This window comes from Ipomoea nil, unplaced genomic scaffold (assembly GCF_001879475.1).
Source record: "Ipomoea nil cultivar Tokyo-kokei standard unplaced genomic scaffold, Asagao_1.1 scaffold0418, whole genome shotgun sequence".
Taxonomy (NCBI): Eukaryota; Viridiplantae; Streptophyta; class Magnoliopsida; order Solanales; family Convolvulaceae; genus Ipomoea; species Ipomoea nil.
The window spans coordinates 2,142,255-2,162,963 of NW_017616846.1; the positions used below are offsets into that span (position 1 = coordinate 2,142,255).

Consider the following 20,709-nt stretch of genomic DNA (forward strand, 5'->3'; position numbering starts at 1 on the left):
TTGTTTGTTGTTTTTTTTTTTTTGCATGATGATTATTTTTACGTGAATACTAGCAACCTATTTGTTATGTATTTTAATAAATTTAAAAGTAAAATAAATAAATAAAACAATGGTAAAATTACAAAATTAGCATTAAGACAATGGAATGTGAGAATACGTAAGAAAGAGAGGTATCTTTTTTGCAATAGCAAAATACATTATGTGAAAATTATGTTACATTCTCGGGAAAAATTGCATAACTTGAACCAAACATGGAAAATCTCATATTTCTAAACAAATATAACATTGGTTATCTTATATAATTTGAACCAAACACTCCATAAGTATTCAAATTTATTGGAGCAATCGAAAAAAAATCATAATAAAAATCATGACTCTTTATATTAAACAATCAAAGTGTGACACGTATTAATGAGTAAAAAAGTAAAAATATATGTAAAATTACTCTATTTCGGATGAGCTGACGTGGACATCCACCGCAGATTGCTTTACGTAATGAATTATGTAAACTCGATTTGTGCAGTGCACATACTCCACTTGTAAAATGTACACAACTGAATACCCGATCAATTATCAATATAATTTGTATTGAGCCCATAAAAAAATGTCTAAATAGGTAAAATATGATTTTTATACGTAAAAAAAAATATATAAATTTTACTTTTTTAATGACGATATTTGACAAATAGTTGATAGTTGATAATGAAAACTGTTAGTGGATTGAATTAGCAAGTTCGACTAGTTAGATGATAACATTAATTAATTAATTGTAGAAATGTGTTTGGTAAATTAATTGTTAATTAATAGCTGATTATATGTAAAATGATATTTAATGAAATCTTGTTTCCATATTATTGTTGGCAAAATTCAATTCTGGATCATTATTTTTAAATTTTATTCATGTGACTAATTGAGTTGCTAATTGAGTTGTTCATGCAATTAAGGACATGGTGGAATAGGATGTAACATTTGGAACATGCAAGATATTCATGGTAAGTTAATTATTATTCATGGTGGAATAAAAGCTACTCATGTGATCGAGTAATGATTATTTATGGTAGATAATGTGTAGTTATGAGTGTTAGTGGTGAAATAATGATGTCTGAAATAGTCAAGATTTATGGTAAATATAATGATGATGACGTAATGAATATTTTATTTGGAATAATGTTCTTGCGGTTACTTTGACCAACTTTAATGGTTTTCTAGTCGTTTATCTGTCTTAAGAAAAAAATAATAATAATAAAAAAAAATAAAAAAAAGTGATTCAGATATATACCAACCGAATTGGAGGAGTTGTTGTTTTATTAGTCAGAATAAGGAAGAAGGGTTAGGTGACAGCTGTATATATAGTAAACTTGGCTTAGCTTGCATGTGTAGATAGATAAGTTGCAGCCAATGAACATGGGATGAGAGGATAAAGAGGATTCAGAATAACTCACTGAGTTAATGAGGTGTTGACATATATGTTGTTTGCAGGTCTTCTTTTAGTTTAGTTTAAAAAAAAAAAATTACATTAGGCTTTCCAACTTAATTACAATATACCATATTAAGACTAAAACTTACAATTTTGTTGGATCGAGCTCTAATAGTTACAATGTGAGACTGAGAGTTACATACAATATCGTAGGCTTTTACAGGGCATTTGGTTGGAGAGGGGGAATTATGTGGGAAAGGAATTGTAATTCCATGGGAGTTAAATTACTGGGAATAAAGTGGGAATTTAAATTCCAGTGTTTGGTTGACAGGAATAGAATTACTGGGAATTTCAATTCCAAGGTTTGGTATACATGGGAATTGAAAGGGAATAAGTAGTATAAAGTCAAAAATGTCCATTATTTTTGTTAGACATTAATTTTAAGTTAAAAAGGGAAGGGGTAATTTTGACTCATCACTATCTTTTTTTCTCAGGAATTAAAATCCCAAGGGGGGACATGGGATTTTAATTCCATGAAAATGGGGGAATTGCAATTCCCTCCAACCAAACTACGGAATTTAATGGCCTTTGAAATTAGGTGAGAATTAAGTAGGAAGGAAATTTAAAATCCCTCCAACTAAACGCCCTTTTAGTGGACATTAGACACTGGTTATCCCACATAATGGACTGCTGAACCACCGTGATTTACCACCACCATAAATTCTATTGAGTCAAGATGCAAAAGTCTATGAAGACTCCAGGACGAAAATTTCGTCTTTTGTGAGCAAGAATACAAACTATTTTGTAATTTAATTAATTAGAGGAAAACTCTAGTTAATTATGTTCCATTACATGCTTTAATAATGACATTTCGAGTATGCGTGTTTGTTAGGTTTAACTCCAACTATTCCTGTAGCATCCAATAGCAGTTAGTGGCATAATAACAAGTTATAAATATTAAAAATAAATTATAAATATTAGAGCATCCACACTAGTAGTTATTTAGGAGTTATTTTTACATGAATTCTCTCCACTCAAAGTTAATAGCTGATGTGGGGAGGAGTTATTTCAAAAATATTTCTTATGCAAAGTATGGTATATTTGTGGTCCCAATAAGTAAGAGAAATAATTAAAATATAGTGAGTTAAATGGTGGGTGCATAAAAAACTGAGAAATAACTCAAAATTGATGTGGAGAAGGGTTTTTTGTAATTGAATGAGATGAGAGATGATGAGATGGATGCTGGGACCCACAAATAACTGAGAAATAACCTCAATTGATAAAGATGCTCTTATAAACAAGTCACCATAATATGACAATCAAAACTGGCATAACAACAATAAATTGCATATTGATTTCTCTTAAACGATCTTATTTTATTAGTTAATAAAATGTTCGTCTTAAAAAAAATAAAATATGCAATATGGTATATGGAAGAGCAATAATGTTGCGCAAATACCGAAAATGGAACTGCCATGTGGACCATCATACTTGTCCCGTGGCAAAAGTGGCACATTGTACATCTGACACGTAGTTCCTAATTTTTAGCGAAATTATCTTTTTAAGTTGCCTCTCATTGATTGAAAATTATAAAATGAAGATGTTGGATCATGAATTCAGGATAACGCAACTTAGTCTGCACGAGTTTAATTAAGTGATTCGGTAAGTAGTATTTAGAAAAGAGATTAAGGTTCAAATTCAACAACAACAACATGAAGATTATGCTTAAATTAGGATCCTCCCGTTTCCAAGTTCACATTTTTTTGCATCTATACTCAATTCACAAATGAGTCTTCATCATCTTTGAACAATCAAAGGCCCGGTTTGGTAAAATGGTTGTTAGCTGTTAGCTGATTGTGTTAATTAGAGGGTATAAATAGTTGATAACATTAGCTGATTGTAGAAAACTGTTTGGTAAATTAGTTGTTAGCTGATAGCTGTTTGGTATAATTTCTTTTCTCAAAAAGCTAATTGAAAAAGTTGCTTGGAGTAACTTTTTGAATTTTAGCCTTTTGGAGTTGTAAAAAGCTAATTAACCAAACATTTATATTGATATTTTAACTAAATCAAACAATTTATGGTGATCAAATAAGATAAAATTGGCCTATAAGCTAATTTTTACCAAACAGGGCCAAAGTCTTCTAATGACCATCAAGTTTTCAGTGGGATTCAAACTCTCGTACAACTATTGAAGCAAGACTTTAGAGTGATCGGTTGAACTAACTGAGCTATTCAATTCGCATTTATAAAAATCAATCAATATTTTCATTACTTCGATTAAAAATTGAGGGTTCTATTTGAACTTATTAAAAATTGACAAAAAGTAAAAATATACGTAAGTTAAATGTACCATTGATAATGGGTTACACAAATAGGATTACACTATGCACAGCCTTGCTTTTTGAACGTAAAGTTGCATAATTCCACGTAGAAACTGGAATTAACGTCCAACATAATTATTAGTGGTTAAGGTGGTTTGCCTTTTACCATATCGGATCTATCCCCCACTTATTGCTCCCTATTTGTCTCTTCCTTCTTTTCATGATCATAATAATGATATGCAATAAAGCGTTACACCTAAATTTGTGTATAAGTAATACGTTTTTAGCAAAAAATATACTGTAATATTTTTACGAATCAATTAATATTATACTTTTACTGAAAAATATTATTCATTCATTAAAAAATTAATGAAATGTAATACTTTTGACTTATAAAATAAATATTCCATTTTTACTAAAAAAAAATTATACATTTAAGATTTCACATAAAACTAATTAAAAACATTAATATAAACAAGCATTTTTTAATATGAATAAAATATATGTCACCTTAAACGAGTGGAAAATGATTCTCATATCTGAAAAATCATGAGTTCAATCAATTCTTACTAATATACATTCGACCGAATCTGTCACATAAGGTCTAATAGCACAATTACATGTTTCAACGCATTAATTAAAGTGATGTTACTCGAATTTTTATTGAGATAAAACATATATTTTAACACATTTGAATGGTACTATTGTTTCAAACTCAAAATTCAAATAAGGTTGCATATATATGTTTCATTTTCACTACACCCAAAAAAGTATTATTTTATTACTCCCGTAAACTTAATACGGGAGGTAACGTGATACTCCGTATTATGTTTCAAACACGTTGATGTATTAAATACATTTTCTTACACTTACTGATTCTCTATTTTTTGAGGTAACGTGATATTATGTTTAGTTAAGAATATAGATATATATTATATGTTCACGGTTTCATTAATAAAATATAATAGAAAGAGTGGCAAATAATCGATTAAAAAAAAAGAATTAAAGCTTGTAGAAAATAAAAATTAGATAAAGTGGATGGGAGCAATGTGGGGTGTATAAATATGTGATATATGGGTGGGAGCATATGAATGCAAATAATAATTCAGCCCGGCCCCTATATATATCCTACCCCATTACTACTCCACTATCTATCTAAAATATTATATTAATTCGTACATACACGAAATTGGAATCATATATTATATAGTTGCACCAAAAGATATAAGATTCTTTGCCACTATATACAATATAATATCACCGAGCGTGCCAAATTGAGTGCATGTTGGAGTCATTTCCTCCCGGCCCCCACCAATATTTCTCTTTTTTTTTTTTTTTTTTTTTTTTTGTGAAGTGTTATATTGTGAAGAGAGAGAAAAGCTAATGGAGATGTTGATAGGTGTTTAATTAGTAAAAATTGGTAGTTAACCAATTGGTATGCATTTGTCTTCATCGTGACAGATAATGTGTTTCAGCTGAATCCTCGTACCCAAAGTTAGGTTTGTTGGTGCAATTTAGTAGTAACGTTTGTCTGTCATTATTTTTGTCTTAATGACAATTAATGCGTCGTTTTCCAGAAATTAGTTGTTAATCAACAATGCGTCGCTGTCCATTTTAATTTCCCGGAGCTCATTCATATAAAGATGTCTTTTTGTCGGCCTTCTGACCCATATGAGATACATATATTTGTTTTACTTCTAAATTCTAAATAATTCTCATTTTATTTATCTTATTTACTATTTATTAATCAAACTAGTTATTTCTTCATTATTTATTTTTAAAAATTATTTTAAATTTAATAGTACTCTTAATTTAGTTTCTAAATGGGTCACACTTGTGTAAAGATTGTCTCACAAATCTTTATTCATTATACGGGTCAGATCGTGTAAATATGCAAATGTAATACTTATACTAGCAAATGTAAGACTAAATCAGGAATAAAATATTTGTTACTTATAAGAGAAAACATAATACTTTTGTGGACAAATTTAATACTTTTATATTTTAATGTAAAAGTATTACATTTTTCATCAAAAGTATTACGAGTATATTTTCCCTTATAAATAATGTTGCACTTACAAGTTACAAAGGAAAATGTAATATTTTTACATTAAAATGTAAAAGTATTACAATTTCCTCATATAGTAATAAACATTTTATTCTTGATTTGGAATTACATTTGCTAGTGTAAGGATTACATTTTATCTTAACTCGACTCGTCAAACGGACAAAGATTTGTCAGACGGTCGATTGCGCGACTCGCAATTTATCTCTATAGTAGCTTTAAGAATTCTGTAAGTTTATGATTACTCTAGCAAAATTAATTGGTATCTACTAAATTAAGAAAAAAAAAAAAAGTGACTAAGATATTTCATATTAATTTATACATGCGTGCAATGGACATAAAACTCCAGATGCTAATTAAGTTGACATGTCTTTGAACAAGTGTTAGGACGACCCTCTTATTTGTTTCATTTGAAATAGAAAACGAAAATGCTTTCCAACTTGATTTAACAATGTTAGAAAGAGAAAAGTTTTGCTTCTTTTTTTTTTTTTTTTTTTTTTTTTTTAATAAATGAACTTTTCGAGAAAGGAAAAATTTTCATTTGTTGAATATATAGGTCGAAAGATTTCCAACAACAGCATGCATGCCAGCCTTCTTCAAAAAATGAAGCTGGAAAGGGATTTTGTTAGAAGTAAAATAAGAAGGCAGGCTGGTGAGAAATAAAGTAGTTTGGTGCAAGGTGGTTTTTGTCACTACAAAACAAAATGAAGTTGCAAATATGAGCTGCTACCCGGCAAACTACTTTATTTATTTATTATTTTTTTAGAGTAAATACCCAAAATGGTCCCTCGACTATAGCTAAATTCACAAATTGGTTCTCGACTTTCAATTTCAACCAATTAAGTCCTTAACTTTGTAATTTTAACACGATTTGGTCCTCCATCTATTTGACCGTTTGTTGACCGTGATCGACGATCTCCAGAAGAACCTTCAGCTCTCGTCGGAGCACGTGGATGCCTCCAGGATGACGTTGCACTGGTTCGGAAACACGTCGTCTTCTTCGCTCTGGTACGAACTCAACTACATTAAATCCAAAGGGATGATGAAGAAAGGCGACCGGATTTGGTAGATTGCTTTCGACACTGGATTAAAATGTAATAGTGCGGTCTGGAAATGCAACCAGAACCTTAAAAAACCGACGATGGACCATGAAATTACATATATATCCTAAAAAACACAGTCAACAAACGGTCAAATAGACATAGGACCAAATTATGTTAAAATTACAAAGTTAAGGACTTAATTGGTTGAAATTGAAAGTTGAGGACCAATTTGTAAATTTAACTATAGTCGAGGGACCATTTGGGGTATTTACTCATTTTTTATACATTAGATTTCTCAGCTTACATTAGACTAATTTTTAGTTTTCAGAACTCTTGCTCAAAAGTCGCTGGAGAAGATAAATCGCCAGTTGCCCAAATTGTTTCCCAGTTAGTCCATGTCATTGACTCTACCATGTCCAGCCTTGGGTAAGGACTAGGGGTGTTCATTCGGTTAACCGAACCGTTTTAACCGAACCGAATTAATCGAAATTTTTTTTGCCTTAACCATTAACCGAACCGAAATGCGCTCTACCGAATTAACCGAACCGAACTTTTTTTCGGTTAATCGGTCGGTTAACCGATTAACCGAAATTTTTAACCCTAAAATTGAAAATCCTAAAAATAACTCCTAAAATAATAAATTCAATTAAAATAAAATACATATCATAATAAATTCATATCAAAACATACAAAAATAATACCATAAGTCCATAATCCATTTGACTATTTGGAATTTTAGTACATATTATATATTTATATTTAATATTTAATATATTATATACATACATATATATATATATATATATATATATATATATATATATATATATATTCCAAAATTCGGTTAACCGTTCGGTTAATTCGGTTAACCGACACTTTCGAACTGAATTAACCGTTAACCGAATTTTGGGAAAACCTTTAACCATTCTCCGAACCGAAATATTTCGGTTAAAAAACGGTTAACCGAATTATGTCGGTTCGGTCGGTTAACCGAAATTTCTCCGAAATTTGCACACCCCTAGTAAGGACGGGTTGGACCCTTGTCCAAGTCCCAACACCCCAGCCCATCACCTTATATATATACACACATACACACACTATAGATTTTTTGTATAAGTATTTAATATACGTCTAAGAAATTAAAATTTGATTTAGCCTAGTTGGTGGATTCTATGGATATTATGCTAAAAGTCATGGGGGCGAGCCCCATATGCACTTCTCTATTTAATTCTTTCTCATCCTACCATTAGAATAGTGATTTAAAGTCAAGTGATCTATTAAAATTTAATTCACACTCTACATTAAGGGGCCGTTTGCTGATGATGTTATATTACCTTGTTTGGTTCAAGTTATGAGATTACCTGGTAATGTTATATTACCTGAAATTTGATGTGGCGGTAATGTTTCAAGATAATGTGATTACCCCGCTTTCTTAGATAATCTTAGATTACCTTGAATTATTCCAACTTTGCCCTTGTTAACTAATAATAATAATAATAATATGTTTATATAATCAAATATACATGTGTGTATATTTATATATTTAGTTTTTTTTTTAATATTTAAGTATTGATATACATTCATATAAATAAATAAACACACACACACACAGATATATATATATATATATATATTGAGGACATTATAGTAAATTGATCCATATAACATAAAATATAACCTTTAACCAAACAAGGTAATATTATATTACACAATCCAAACCAAACACATCAGGTAATCTTACATTCTCAAAATCTCACATTACTTTTCTGAAGGTAATCCTATTACCTGGGATAATCTAAGATTCCGTTAACCAAACGCCCACTAAGGGTCAAATTTTGATATAAAAGTAGCCTGACTTTTTCTTCAACTAACTCCATTGTAAACTCATCAATTCTCAAATAATACTAATTAATTGTTATGTTGTTGTATATATTTATATAGATGTGATATAACAAAAACACACTAAGAAATTCTTGCCAAATGATTTTTTTTGTTTTTGTTTTGTTAAACAGCCAAAGGAATTAATTGATAACAGAACAATATATTCTTTGTGGTTGCAAACTTGTCATATTATATCAATATATCATGCAAAGAATATCACTCTCAATGTTTTAGTTGGTCTTGTCAGTGTTATTAGGTGATGGGCCGGTGGCAACTTTATGTTTTAAAAAATAATCTTATCTGACTAATCTTGCTTTAACATATTTAGGCATTATAGTGACAAATATTAAAACAAGTTTTTGTGTATTATCTCTGAAATATTTATGGACTTTGCTACACACTCCTACGTTAACGCACTTTCACTCATAATGTGACATTTTATGTTAAATTGAAATTAAAAAATAAAAAAAAAAAAAAAAAAAAAAACTGACACAAAAATAGCCACATCTCTTTTACATTGACAATAAAATTCTTTACTCTAGCGATAAATTTTTTTACTTCGGCGATGAAAGGACATGGGATTCCTTTATTGAAATTTTCTATTGTTTATTACGGAGTACTAAATATATGACCGGTCTGCTCTTCAAATTTATACAAGTTTATGTACTCGGATTTTTTTAAAGGACATTAAAGGCTTAAAGTAAGATTAAAATTGGAGTCAAAGCCTCATTTTGGAATATTTCCGAGTATGCTGTATGGAAGGGGTATTTTCTTTGTTTCTCTAATTAAAGATAATATTATTGGTGTACATAATTTGATAATCATAGAAGTTTGATATATCTCATATCGGCCTGATGAGTCATAAGTTCAAATCCTATCATAGAAACAAAAGCAGTTAGGGGTAATCCAGCCAAGAGGGTTGTGAGGTTTCCTCGTTATTAAAAAAAAAAAAAAAAAAAAAAAAAAAAAAAAAACAGCAGCGGCGGCGGCTAAGAATCATACATATATATGTATACTGCGGCGTAATAAACTTATAATACAAATAAATAATTATCAGAAACAGGTATTGCAACATATACGCATTAAAACAATTATAGATAGTATATCTACAGTGGGAGATATCATTATTCCAAGAGAATGGATACACAATTCTAATCCTTACATCTCTGATCCACACAAATATATGGACAAATCAAAATAGATATATGAATGAAGCAAAACTCAATGAGCACTAACAAGGAAAGGATGCTGGCACACGCTGCACTCTATGGTTTCAGATCCAGAAGCTGGGACTTGAACCTGTTGTATCCATCCATGGTAAGTAGAAAATTTAAGTTCAAAGGAGAAAAGCTTTTCTATACTATGCACAGTAAGTAAAGAAGAAGATGAAAGTCAGAGTGGCTACACTAACTCACCTGTAAATGGACTGTGCAAATAGGACAGGCAACCTCTCTCATCCTCCCAGATCCCTCAGAACTCTTGCCTGAAAACAATATTTAGCCAGTTAGCAAGCATGCCATGCCCTCCCAGTCAAGTCATGCATATTACTTCTCAAAACTATGGATTCTATCAACAGACTCTTGCTGGAAATTAATACGAGTATATAGATAAAATCAGCAAAAGATTAACAGAATGATGGTTCCTACCTGTTGTCTTGCGATTTTTACTCATCTCCTCCTGTTCAAAACAACGTCAACAAGATGAATCAGTAGAATAAAGGACACAATTTGCTCACACATAGGAACCAAATATACGCAAGAAAAACAAGTAAAAGCATCATAACAGGATTTCTCTAATTGTTGAATCTGTTAGCCAAGGATGCAGCTGGAGGGGATGAAAGTACACCCCTTGGAAGCTGGCCATGCATAAGACTACATTTAGCTTCTACTAGGACCAATTCAGCAAACATGGCACTGCAGACCTATTATAATTTGGTTTTCTGAATTCACATGAACTTTTGATTGCAGTGCAGCAGGTGTTGTCATCTCAGATTAAACAAAACTACAAAAGGCATAGATGTATAGACTAGAAGTTCAATATAGCTGCTAGAGTACAATTTCTCCACCAGGGCACCAGTATTTCCCTGGTTTAGAAGTTCAGTTATATAAGCACTTGATCTACCAAAAGTTTTATCATTAATGGGATAGAGATCTAGAAGACAGCACAACTTTACATTTCTGTTCAATGTTTTTAATCATCAGCTTATCATTCATCAATCAAGGTATGTTTCTTAACTCTTAAATAGAAAAGGGGGATCCATGAAGCATAAATATGGGTTATATTATGTACGAAGAATAAAAAGGTTTTGTATATTTACTTTAAGTTTTCTTGCAAGATCCTCATGGCTCTGTAATCCACCAATCCTTTGAGCAGCTTCTTTTGCATTGCTTAACCTCTGAGTCACCTCTGCCTGTAATGTAACAAGTCAATGAAGTTGTCAACAAACTACTATATTATGAATTATGAACAAAGTCAAGAAAAGGAACACTTCGAAATCCAATTGGTCATTTGAAATAATGCATCAATCCTCAGACAGGAGAGACAAAAAAAGTAGTGTGTTTTCAAAGATGGGAAGGTACTTATGAAACACAAAACAGAATGACTGACATCCCTATAGTGGTTTGGAAAAGATTCAATCTACCACATACATACCATGCACTGATCGCACACTCGAACTTGTTGAGCATTCTCATCTGCTGTAAGAGCAATTCTACCTTGTGTGCACTTGTCACAGAAGATATCCCCACAATTCCTGCAGTGATGCTGTCCACATACATTTGCAAATATGAGATTCATAATTTGCAATAGAGAAGATTTGAATTTTATCCTTACAACAACAATTATGTTAACTAATGCTCACCCTTCTGACAAACGCATTGAAGTCGCACTTACAATTATTGCACTTGGTGACTGCTTCATCAGGAACCTATTCAAGGAAAAGCTTTCAATAGTTTGCCCAAGATAAAATTTAATAAAAAAAATCTAACATGAATTAATATTAATATTAGTAGTTTAAAAGAAAAGAACAATCATTGAAATCAATATAATGGTCAAAATTCTACCCAGTGATCTTTCTCTTCATTTTGTGGCTTCATTATTTTCATCCAATCAGTAAAACCTTTCTTCCTGTCTGCAAGTTGCTCAGATCCACTTCTGGTAAGATCTGAAGGTCTATTAGTTTCACCCATTTCCTTGACCTGTTATATCATACACAGGCTTCAAGTTATGTATCAGAAAAATAAGAAATAGATAAATTACTCATGTAAAGAAGTAAACAGGATGGACATTTAGCCAAACCAGGGAACCTGTAATTAATTGGTAACAGGTTAAACCCCAAAACAAACAAAACAGAACACACATAAGTAGAAAGGCAAATTGATGATAGACAGAGGCATACAAATGGAGAAAAAACTGGACCATAACATCAGCATATCAGCATTCACTAATAAAATAGATTTAAACTATAACTAATTCAGGAAGGCATATACACAGGCATAGTAATAGGTATCAATTCTTGGGAGAAAAAGAAGGAACGGAGATCTAAATGTTGAGCAGTTTAACTTTTAATTGTCCCAAAATAAATAAAGAGGAGATCATTTAACCTGAATACTTGCTGCTGTCACGGCATCCAGGATATTGTTTGTGGTATAGCTGTTTGATTTAAGCCTGATTCGTTTAGGTTCAGTGTCAACTGAGCTTTTGGTCCAAAATGCAAATATATATGAATCCAATACCTATTAAAAATATAAATGCAAAATTTTATCTTCTTGGTAACATGCAGGGAAATAAAATCATAATTTCATAGAACCTACAGACTAATTTACCTCCCATCTTGCCACATCGTCAAGTGGATATATCTTTAGAGTTCTGCTTGTAGCAGGCTCAAGTATTCTAATCCCATCCAGTCCAATCTGAAACAATATCACAAACCCAGCACTAAGTGCTTATGAATAGTGAATTTCAAGATTATCAGACAAACATAGAGAACATTTATAAATCATCACAGAGCAGCAGATTTGACATATTCAAAATTCTAGCTATTCACGCAAATGCAAATATCAATAATGCATTATTATAACATTCACGAACCTGACATAGCACATCCATGTCAGTTTGGCCATAGCCTTCTGATAAGAGCTTGACACGGAACTTTAGCACGCCACCCTTAGGATCCTCATGTTCCTCAACCTTTGGCACCGCTTTGACAATTTTAGGAAAACTCCCAGAGCCCTTCTGTTCCTTCCCACCTGGAATATTAATAGGGCGTCCATAATCATCAAATAACACTTCACTGGATGGCTCCGATCTACTACCGCCACTACCACCATATGTATCCGCTTTTCCTCCATTATATTTATAAACACCACTATCATACAACCCCTGGTCGGCATAGCCACTATAATTCACATTACTCTCAACCGAATTCCCAAAATTCGACCCACCGGAGCTCCCATACGAGCTCGAGAGATGCGGAGCTGACGAAAACGAAGCTGAACTGTAATTAGGGTTCGGCGGATTATAATTAGCACCAGCTGCCAAATAATCATAACTCAAGCCAGATTGATTTTGATTCTGATTCTGATCGTAGGTATAGTAAGCCCCCGGTTGCTGAGCCTCGAGGTGAGGGAAGGTGTTTGAATACGGAGGTGGTTGACTAGGGACGTGATCGGAATTCTGGGGATACGGAGGGTAATTAGAGGGATAACTGGAGTAATCGGAGGAAGCATAACCTGATGAAACCGGCGGAGCCGATGCGTATGGGGCGGTGGCGTGGGCATACTGAGGATCGGTTGGCGCAGATATAAGGTTAGGGTTTTGATAGTGGGGAGGATAGTACTGTGGATCATAGGAAGAGCCTCCGACGTCGCCGCGATGCATATTGTAGCGCTTTCCGATTGGATTTTCCGAAGAATGATTTGATCTTTACGGAGATCAATCGATCAATCGATCAGGTTCTAGGGTTAGGGTTCGATGATCCTGGATAAAATACTGGTGGATTCGATGGAGGAAGCTTCTGGTACTGCAATCCGATAGATTGAAGAAAGGAACAATGAAAAAGGAGACTTTGAAGAGTTTGTTACTCCGTATTTGGGTCGGAGACCTTGCCCGCCAAGGGCAGTTGAACCGACTGTATACGGACCCGGTTCATGGATATCCGTTTTCCCCCCTCTGTTTTACTAGTATTTCTGAATGTACCCCTCTATTTGTTTATGCACTTCTAATTTTTAAGTGCAACACTTTATACATCCACAGATGCACTAGTTGTAATTCTTGTAAACAAACGTGATTGATTACATAATGCACCATGAATAATAAAAAGTTAGTAAAATTAAATTATTAAAATAAATTTAAAAAATAAATATACCCCTATAAATAAATACTATAAAATATAATTTTAATTTTTGATGATAAGAAATATTATTATATATTATTCACTCCGTTCTATTTTGTTTGTCTGGTTCGATTAACTATGCTTGAAATTATTTTTAATTCAATTGTTCATAATATTAAGTTTAGTATTAGTATATGAAATTTATATATTTAGAAACTACATTAAATGTACTATTAAACACAAAAACAAAATCAAATTTAAAAATAATAAAATTATTAAAAAAAAAACAATGAAGGAAGATTTGGTTTGACCAATGAATAGTAAACAAAACAGGCAAAATGGGACAGATGTAATATAAATTTTAAAAATAATTGATTGAACATAGTAGGTATTGTGTTCCTAGAAAAAAAAAAGAAGTTTTGAGCTTTTAGCAAATGCAATTAGTTTTTCTTATAATCTCCTCTATTATAATTACTTTTTTTTTGAGAAAAAATATTATAATTAGATTTTAATATTGATATCATAATAAATGAAATGGAAATGTTTTGTTGACAATAAACAAATGATGCATATATTTCACATCAAATAAGATACAAATGAAAAACACAACTCTTTTATAAACAAAAAAGTGGACATTTTTTAATACGATGTAATAGAACTAGTAGCAATAAAAAAAAAAAGTGAACATTTATTTTTAAAAAATAGATTTAAAATTTTCAAATAAGAAAATTATATTAAAGTATATGCACATTATTCATTAATTAAAAATTATTATTAAATTAAACCCATATGAGGCTTGGGTTTAGCGGGAGATGGGTGAGGTTCATCATGAGGTATGTAGGAAGGTAAAGTACAATGTGTTTGTAGAGGGGGTTGAGGCAGGGCAACCGGTTATCACCTTACTTATTTATCACGGTCGTTGAAGGGTTGAGTACGACAATGCCTAGGTAGGAATTGCTTATGGCTTTTTATGGAGTTGCAGTGTCTAGGGGCTCCTCGACTATCTCATATTTTGTTAGGACAAACTCTCTTGAGGCTAGGGTGGTGGTTGAAATTCTACTGGAGTATGTGACTGCCTCTGGGCAAAGAAGTAAATTTTGAGAAGTCCTCTATATATGACGTTTAGTGGTAAATGTTAACCGTGCATATAAGCAAGTTGTGAGAGAGGTTATGAGGGTGCATATGTCAGATAGTACCGGACGGTACTTAGGACTTCCTTTGTTGATAGGGAAAAAGGAAGAGAGAAGTTGTGGGTTTCATTAGTGGATGTATCTTAGCTCGGATTAACAAATGGAATAATAGATTTCTCTCGAGAGCTAGTTGGGAAGTTTTACTAAATACCGTAATCCAAGCTCTCCCTACGTACACTATGAATATATTTTTTTATGCCGTATAATTTACGGAGGGAAGTGAAGGGCATTATGAATGGGCTATGGTGGGGAGTTTAGGACATGGAAGGAATGGAATTCGGTGGATGAAGTGAGAGAGGGTATGTAAGCCTAAAAAGGAAGGGGGTGGGTGGGTTTCAAAATGATAAGGGAGCTCAATATTGCCATGCTAAGCAAACAATGATGGAGGTTGATGAAACATCCCGAGTTGTTGGTGATAAAAATCTTTAATGACAAATATGTTCCAAACGCCCTTTCTATAAACAACTCATCCTTTGGTTTGAGAAGTGTGAGAGGCTAGAGATGTGATAAAGGAGGCATCCTAAGGAAAGTTGTTGGAAGGTGGGGGATGGGAATGACATTATGGTTTGGGGAGATGTGAGGTTGGACTGAGATGTTATCTGTTATTTCATTTGGATGGGACAAGGGTGAGCAGTCTGTTGTGTAGTAACAATAATGCTTGGGATACTGGTGTTATCTTAGATATTTATGCGCTCGGGATGTTGAGTTGATTTTACATATTCCTTTTAAGTGCTTGGGAGTGTGGTGTTTTGGGCTCCATAGAACATAGGAGGTACAATGTGAAGAGTTGTTATAGTTGGTCGTGATCAAATGGGGGAGGGATGTACATTGTGGGCTAACATGTGGAGCTTTAAACTACCTCATAAGGTTAAGTGTTTCTCCAAGAAATCTTGCGTTCAATGTTTGCGTAGGGCATATGTGTTGAGAGTGAAGGGGTGTCGTGTGCAAGGGTGTGTGCGCCTTGCCATTATGGTGATGAGTGGTTGCTTCATAGTTTTTTTTTTTTTTTTTTTTTTTTTTTTTTTTTTTAATTATTTGGTAGCGAGAGGGTGTCGGGTGAGACTGGGGCTTGTAATGATGATATGAGAGCATGAGACGTTCGTTATGGGAGTGTAGTGGTGTGTTTGATAAGTTGGTGATGGAGCAGTTGTGTTTATTTCCTTCCGAAAAGGTTGAATCCTCACCCCTAAAGGTCCCTCACACTCTACCTTGACAGAGTATTTGGGATAATGTATATCACAATAACTCGGTGGCTCAGCATACATGGTCAAACGCCCCACCGCACATGGATCTGTCTACTTTGGGCATAACCCCACACTGCCGTTGTCGAGTTTTGAACATTGATCTATTCCCTATAATACTACTTATTGAACCAGTGAGTTAAGCCCGTGTGATTGTGTTTATTTACTATGACATGTTGGAGTCTTTGGACGCATAGAAACGATGTGGCCAGTGAGTTAAGCCCGTGTGATTGTGTTTATTTACTATGACATGTTGGAGTCTTTGGACGCATAGAAATGATGTGGTTTGGAACGACAAAGCAACTTGTGTGGAAACGGTGGTTCTTATAGCCGCTAATGTTTTGCATGGGTGGAGAGATGCTAACGGGATGGAGGAAGGAAGCGTGGATAGGCCACTTGTTGAACAACAAGTGTGGGCAACTTTAACGTTAGACATGAGAAATGGAGGAAGGAAGCGTGGATAGGCTGCATGTTGTTCAACAAGTATGGGCAACTTTAACGTTTCGTTAGACATGGGAAGTGGCAATATAGGTTTGGGTTAGAATTTACTACAACTAAATATGTGCCATGGCGTTAGTAGAGTTTAGTATCATATTCTGTTCATATACTTTCTCAACCTACTGAAAAACAAAGAGCCAATAATACCTCTGTTCATATACTTTCTCAACCTACTGAAACACAAAGAGCCATTAACACCTCCATTGAAGCTTGAACTCATAACCTTCCAAATGGAAGTCCAACCCGAGTACCATTATACCACATAGTCCTGGTATTCTCCTTTCAATAGGGAAAAAAACACTACAAAATCGTATATAATTAGACAAATTGAGATCCAACAAGTTTAAATGTTATTCTGACCTATTAAAATACACAGACAAGCAAACAAAAATTGGGATTTCAATCCAATAATAAAGCTCAAAAAAAATATTTAACCAAACACCTGTAGATTCAATCCTTAAATAATTGAATTGAGCACGTGTTTGAGGCTGCAGAAATGAAATAAAGTAGGTATGTAGGGCCTTGAAGAACTCGTGCCAGAAACCATTTTCCCAAATCGCAAATCCTTCTCACTCCACCTACCAACCCATCTTCTTATGTATTCTCCACCTAAAATTCCTACAATGTTAAATCTTCATTTCCACCTTCATCGCGACCAACCCACCTTTCTTTCTCTCTCTTCCTATGGCGTCTTCCTGTTTCTGCCCACCCAATCCCGCCTTCTCCACACACTCCCACCACAAAGCCACCCTACGTGACTTCGCCGTGCGCCTCCCTGCACCTGCCTCCGCCGCTCTTCCTTCTCGGTGCCGTTTGGAGTCTAATGCTCCCAACCGACTAAAGGTGTTTGCAAGCTCCGCGGTTCCCGTGATAGATCAGTCTCCTCAGAGTAAAGCATCTTCTCCCGTCCCCACGGTTGTTGAGGTTGATTTGGGTGACCGGAGCTACCCGATTTACATCGGCTCTGGTCTTCTTCATCAACCCGAGCTTCTTCAGAGGTAACTCTTTACTCTTCTTCTTCTATGGTGTTTCTCTGATTGAATTTTAGTTAATCCATCTAAAGCTCTGTTTTATTTTTTAATTACTCTACGTTGATTCTCGGTATGCCTAAGTGTTTGTTTGTTTGTTTCCTTCACGATGTAGCTAGTTTTTATCATTAATTTTAGGATCACAATCTTTTCCTGCTTTATTACATTACAGGCATATTCATGGCAAGAAAGTTCTTATAGTCACAAATACTACAGTAGCTCCATTATATCTGGACAAAACTATCAGTGCTTTAACAGATGGAAATCCTAATGTTAGTGTTGAAACTGTGATCTTGCCAGATGGAGAGAAATTTAAGAACATGGTAGGTATCCTGAGGCCTTGATATATGAATTTCAAGAGGAAAAAAAAAACAAAATAAAAACTGTTGTGATTATGATTTTATTGGTGTTTTTTGCAGGAAACTCTCATGAAAGTTTTTGATAAAGCTATTGAATCACGATTGGACCGACGGTGTACATTTGTTGCTCTCGGTGGTGGAGTTATTGGTGATATGTGTGGATATGCTGCTGCTTCTTATCTCCGGGGAGTTAATTTTATTCAGATTCCTACGACTGTTATGGCACAGGTACGATGAGTTTCCCTCTTTTGAATCTAACTAATTGTATATGAGGCTAGCAACTGGGGAAGTGTATTGTCTATGATACCTAACAATTTTTATTTTGTATTCTTTATGTTCCTTTAGGTAGACTCTTCTGTTGGAGGGAAAACTGGAATTAACCACCCGCTTGGTAAGAATATGATCGGTGCCTTCTACCAACCTCAATGTGTGCTTGTAGACACAGACACCCTGAATACACTGCCAGACCGAGAACTAGCATCTGGCCTTGCTGAAGTTATAAAATATGGACTTATTAGAGATGCGGAGTTTTTCGAGTGGCAAGAGAATAATATGTCAGCATTGCTAGCAAGGTGAGTTTAGTGATTTTTTGTCTATGATTGATCGATTCTGTTTTCCTTTTGCAAGCACTTCATTAATCATCAAACACTTACCAATTCTTTATAAAGTAGCAAGTCAAATCAACAACAATCTTCTTGAAAACATGCGATTTCTTGTCTCTATGAGCATTAAATTGCATTTTTCAGGCATAAAATAGGATATGGTGATCTCTTTTATGTTGTAACGATGATGATGATGTCTTGATGATATATTATAATGTAACATTGTCCGTATCCATAAGAAATTTTGTTGTTGCAGGGACCCTGAAGCATTTGCTTACGCCATAAAGCGTTCCTGTGAAAACAAGGCAGAGGTTGTGTCCTTGGATGAGAAAGAGAGTGGATTGAGGGCCACTTTGAACTTGGGTCACACCTTTGGCCATGTAAGTTCTTGGCATTCTTGTGGTGATACTCTCGTTTGTTGGAAAGAGGGACTTCCTATACTATTACGCTTCCAAATTGATTTCATTTTTGCTGCTTATTATTTACTATTACTATATACGGTGTATGAGCTTAGTTTGATGTAGTTATCTCCCATGATATGATGCTCCTCATTTCTTTTCAAATATGAAATGAAATTTGATGATTGCCTGAAAAACTGCACTATTATATCCTTGGTTGGAAGATTAGCACTTTACTAATTAAGTTCATTTCCGACCAGAAAATTGAAGTTGAAACTTGTAGTAATCTTTAGCAATAATTATAATTCCTACATTTTTGCAGGCAATAGAGACTGGTTTTGGCTATGGAGAGTGGCTGCATGGAGAAGCCGTTGCGGCTGGAACGGTATTATCATTACTTCTTTCATTTACTCTCTATTTATCTTTTGCCGTTGAGTTTATATTATCTGCTGCATGTGATCCAACCCCAAATCAGAAAATAGAAAAGGAACCACAAAAAATGTACTTTATTTGTGAAATTGGCATATATATTTCATTTCATCTTTTAGATCATAGATCATGAAAACTAAGTGGTTAGTTAGTTATTTCAGGTTATGGCTGTTGATATGTCACGCCGCCTTGGATGGATTGATGATTCACTGGTACAGAGGGTGGATAAGATCCTTCAACAGACAAAGCTGCTACCGACTGCGCCTCCAGAGACCATGACCGTCGAGATGTTCAAGTCCATCATGGCGGTAAGATCGAATTAATTAAACTGTTTGGCCACCACTGTTGTTAATATATAATCTCAAGCTTATGTATGATTGTGTTAATTAAAATGGGTGGCAGGTTGATAAGAAAGTGGCTGATGGGAAGCTCAGACTCATCCTTTTGAAAGGTCCTCTGGGCAATTGTGTATTCACAGGTGACTACGACAAAAAAGCATTAGACCAAACACTCCATGCCTTTTGTAAATCTTAATCAAATTGCGACATTTTTTTGGTTGTAGCAGCAGGTATCAAGTTAATTACTCTTTGTTTTTGCATGATGTTTTTGTCTTGTATATTAATACAGTTATGTTGACAATTTTGTTCCCTACTATTCTACTAAGTTCTTTTTTGTTCCGTATTAGTTTATTTCAAACAATGTTTTTTGTTTTTTTTTTGCCGTGATTCGAAAACGGCGCCAAAAGAAACTGTAACTGCTAAATTTTAACAAATTTGACGTGTTCAGAATAAAATCGAATTATTATCTAAAATGGAATTGAATAATTTGTGTTGGAATGAAAGTGAATAATATGTTTCACATATTGAGTGTATATTGTTAATTAAAATTTTAATTGATTTAAAATA

At 33.7% G+C, this 20,709-nt stretch overlaps 2 protein-coding genes across 2 annotated transcripts; one reads left to right on the forward strand and one right to left on the reverse strand.

Moving 5' to 3' along the window:
• Positions 1-9,777: 9,777 nt before the first annotated feature.
• Positions 9,778-13,823, reverse strand: LOC109172679 (protein FREE1-like). The gene is made up of 10 exons (XM_019321895.1): positions 12,817-13,823; positions 12,552-12,638; positions 12,330-12,461; positions 11,790-11,924; positions 11,588-11,653; positions 11,380-11,490; positions 11,045-11,137; positions 10,374-10,404; positions 10,143-10,210; positions 9,778-10,026 (listed from the first exon to the last, which is right to left on the reverse strand). Exons 1-10 carry the CDS (start codon positions 13,603-13,605, stop codon positions 9,949-9,951), a joined length of 1,590 nt encoding a protein of 529 aa, XP_019177440.1. The 5' UTR covers positions 13,606-13,823; the 3' UTR covers positions 9,778-9,948.
• Positions 13,824-17,522: 3,699 nt separating this feature from the next.
• LOC109172680 (3-dehydroquinate synthase, chloroplastic-like) lies at positions 17,523-20,446 on the forward strand. Its single transcript, XM_019321896.1, has 8 exons — positions 17,523-17,986; positions 18,189-18,339; positions 18,436-18,603; positions 18,721-18,947; positions 19,234-19,357; positions 19,698-19,760; positions 19,966-20,112; positions 20,207-20,446. Exons 1-8 carry the CDS (start codon positions 17,673-17,675, stop codon positions 20,336-20,338), a joined length of 1,326 nt encoding a protein of 441 aa, XP_019177441.1. The 5' UTR covers positions 17,523-17,672; the 3' UTR covers positions 20,339-20,446.
• The last annotated feature ends 263 nt before the right edge of the window (positions 20,447-20,709 follow it).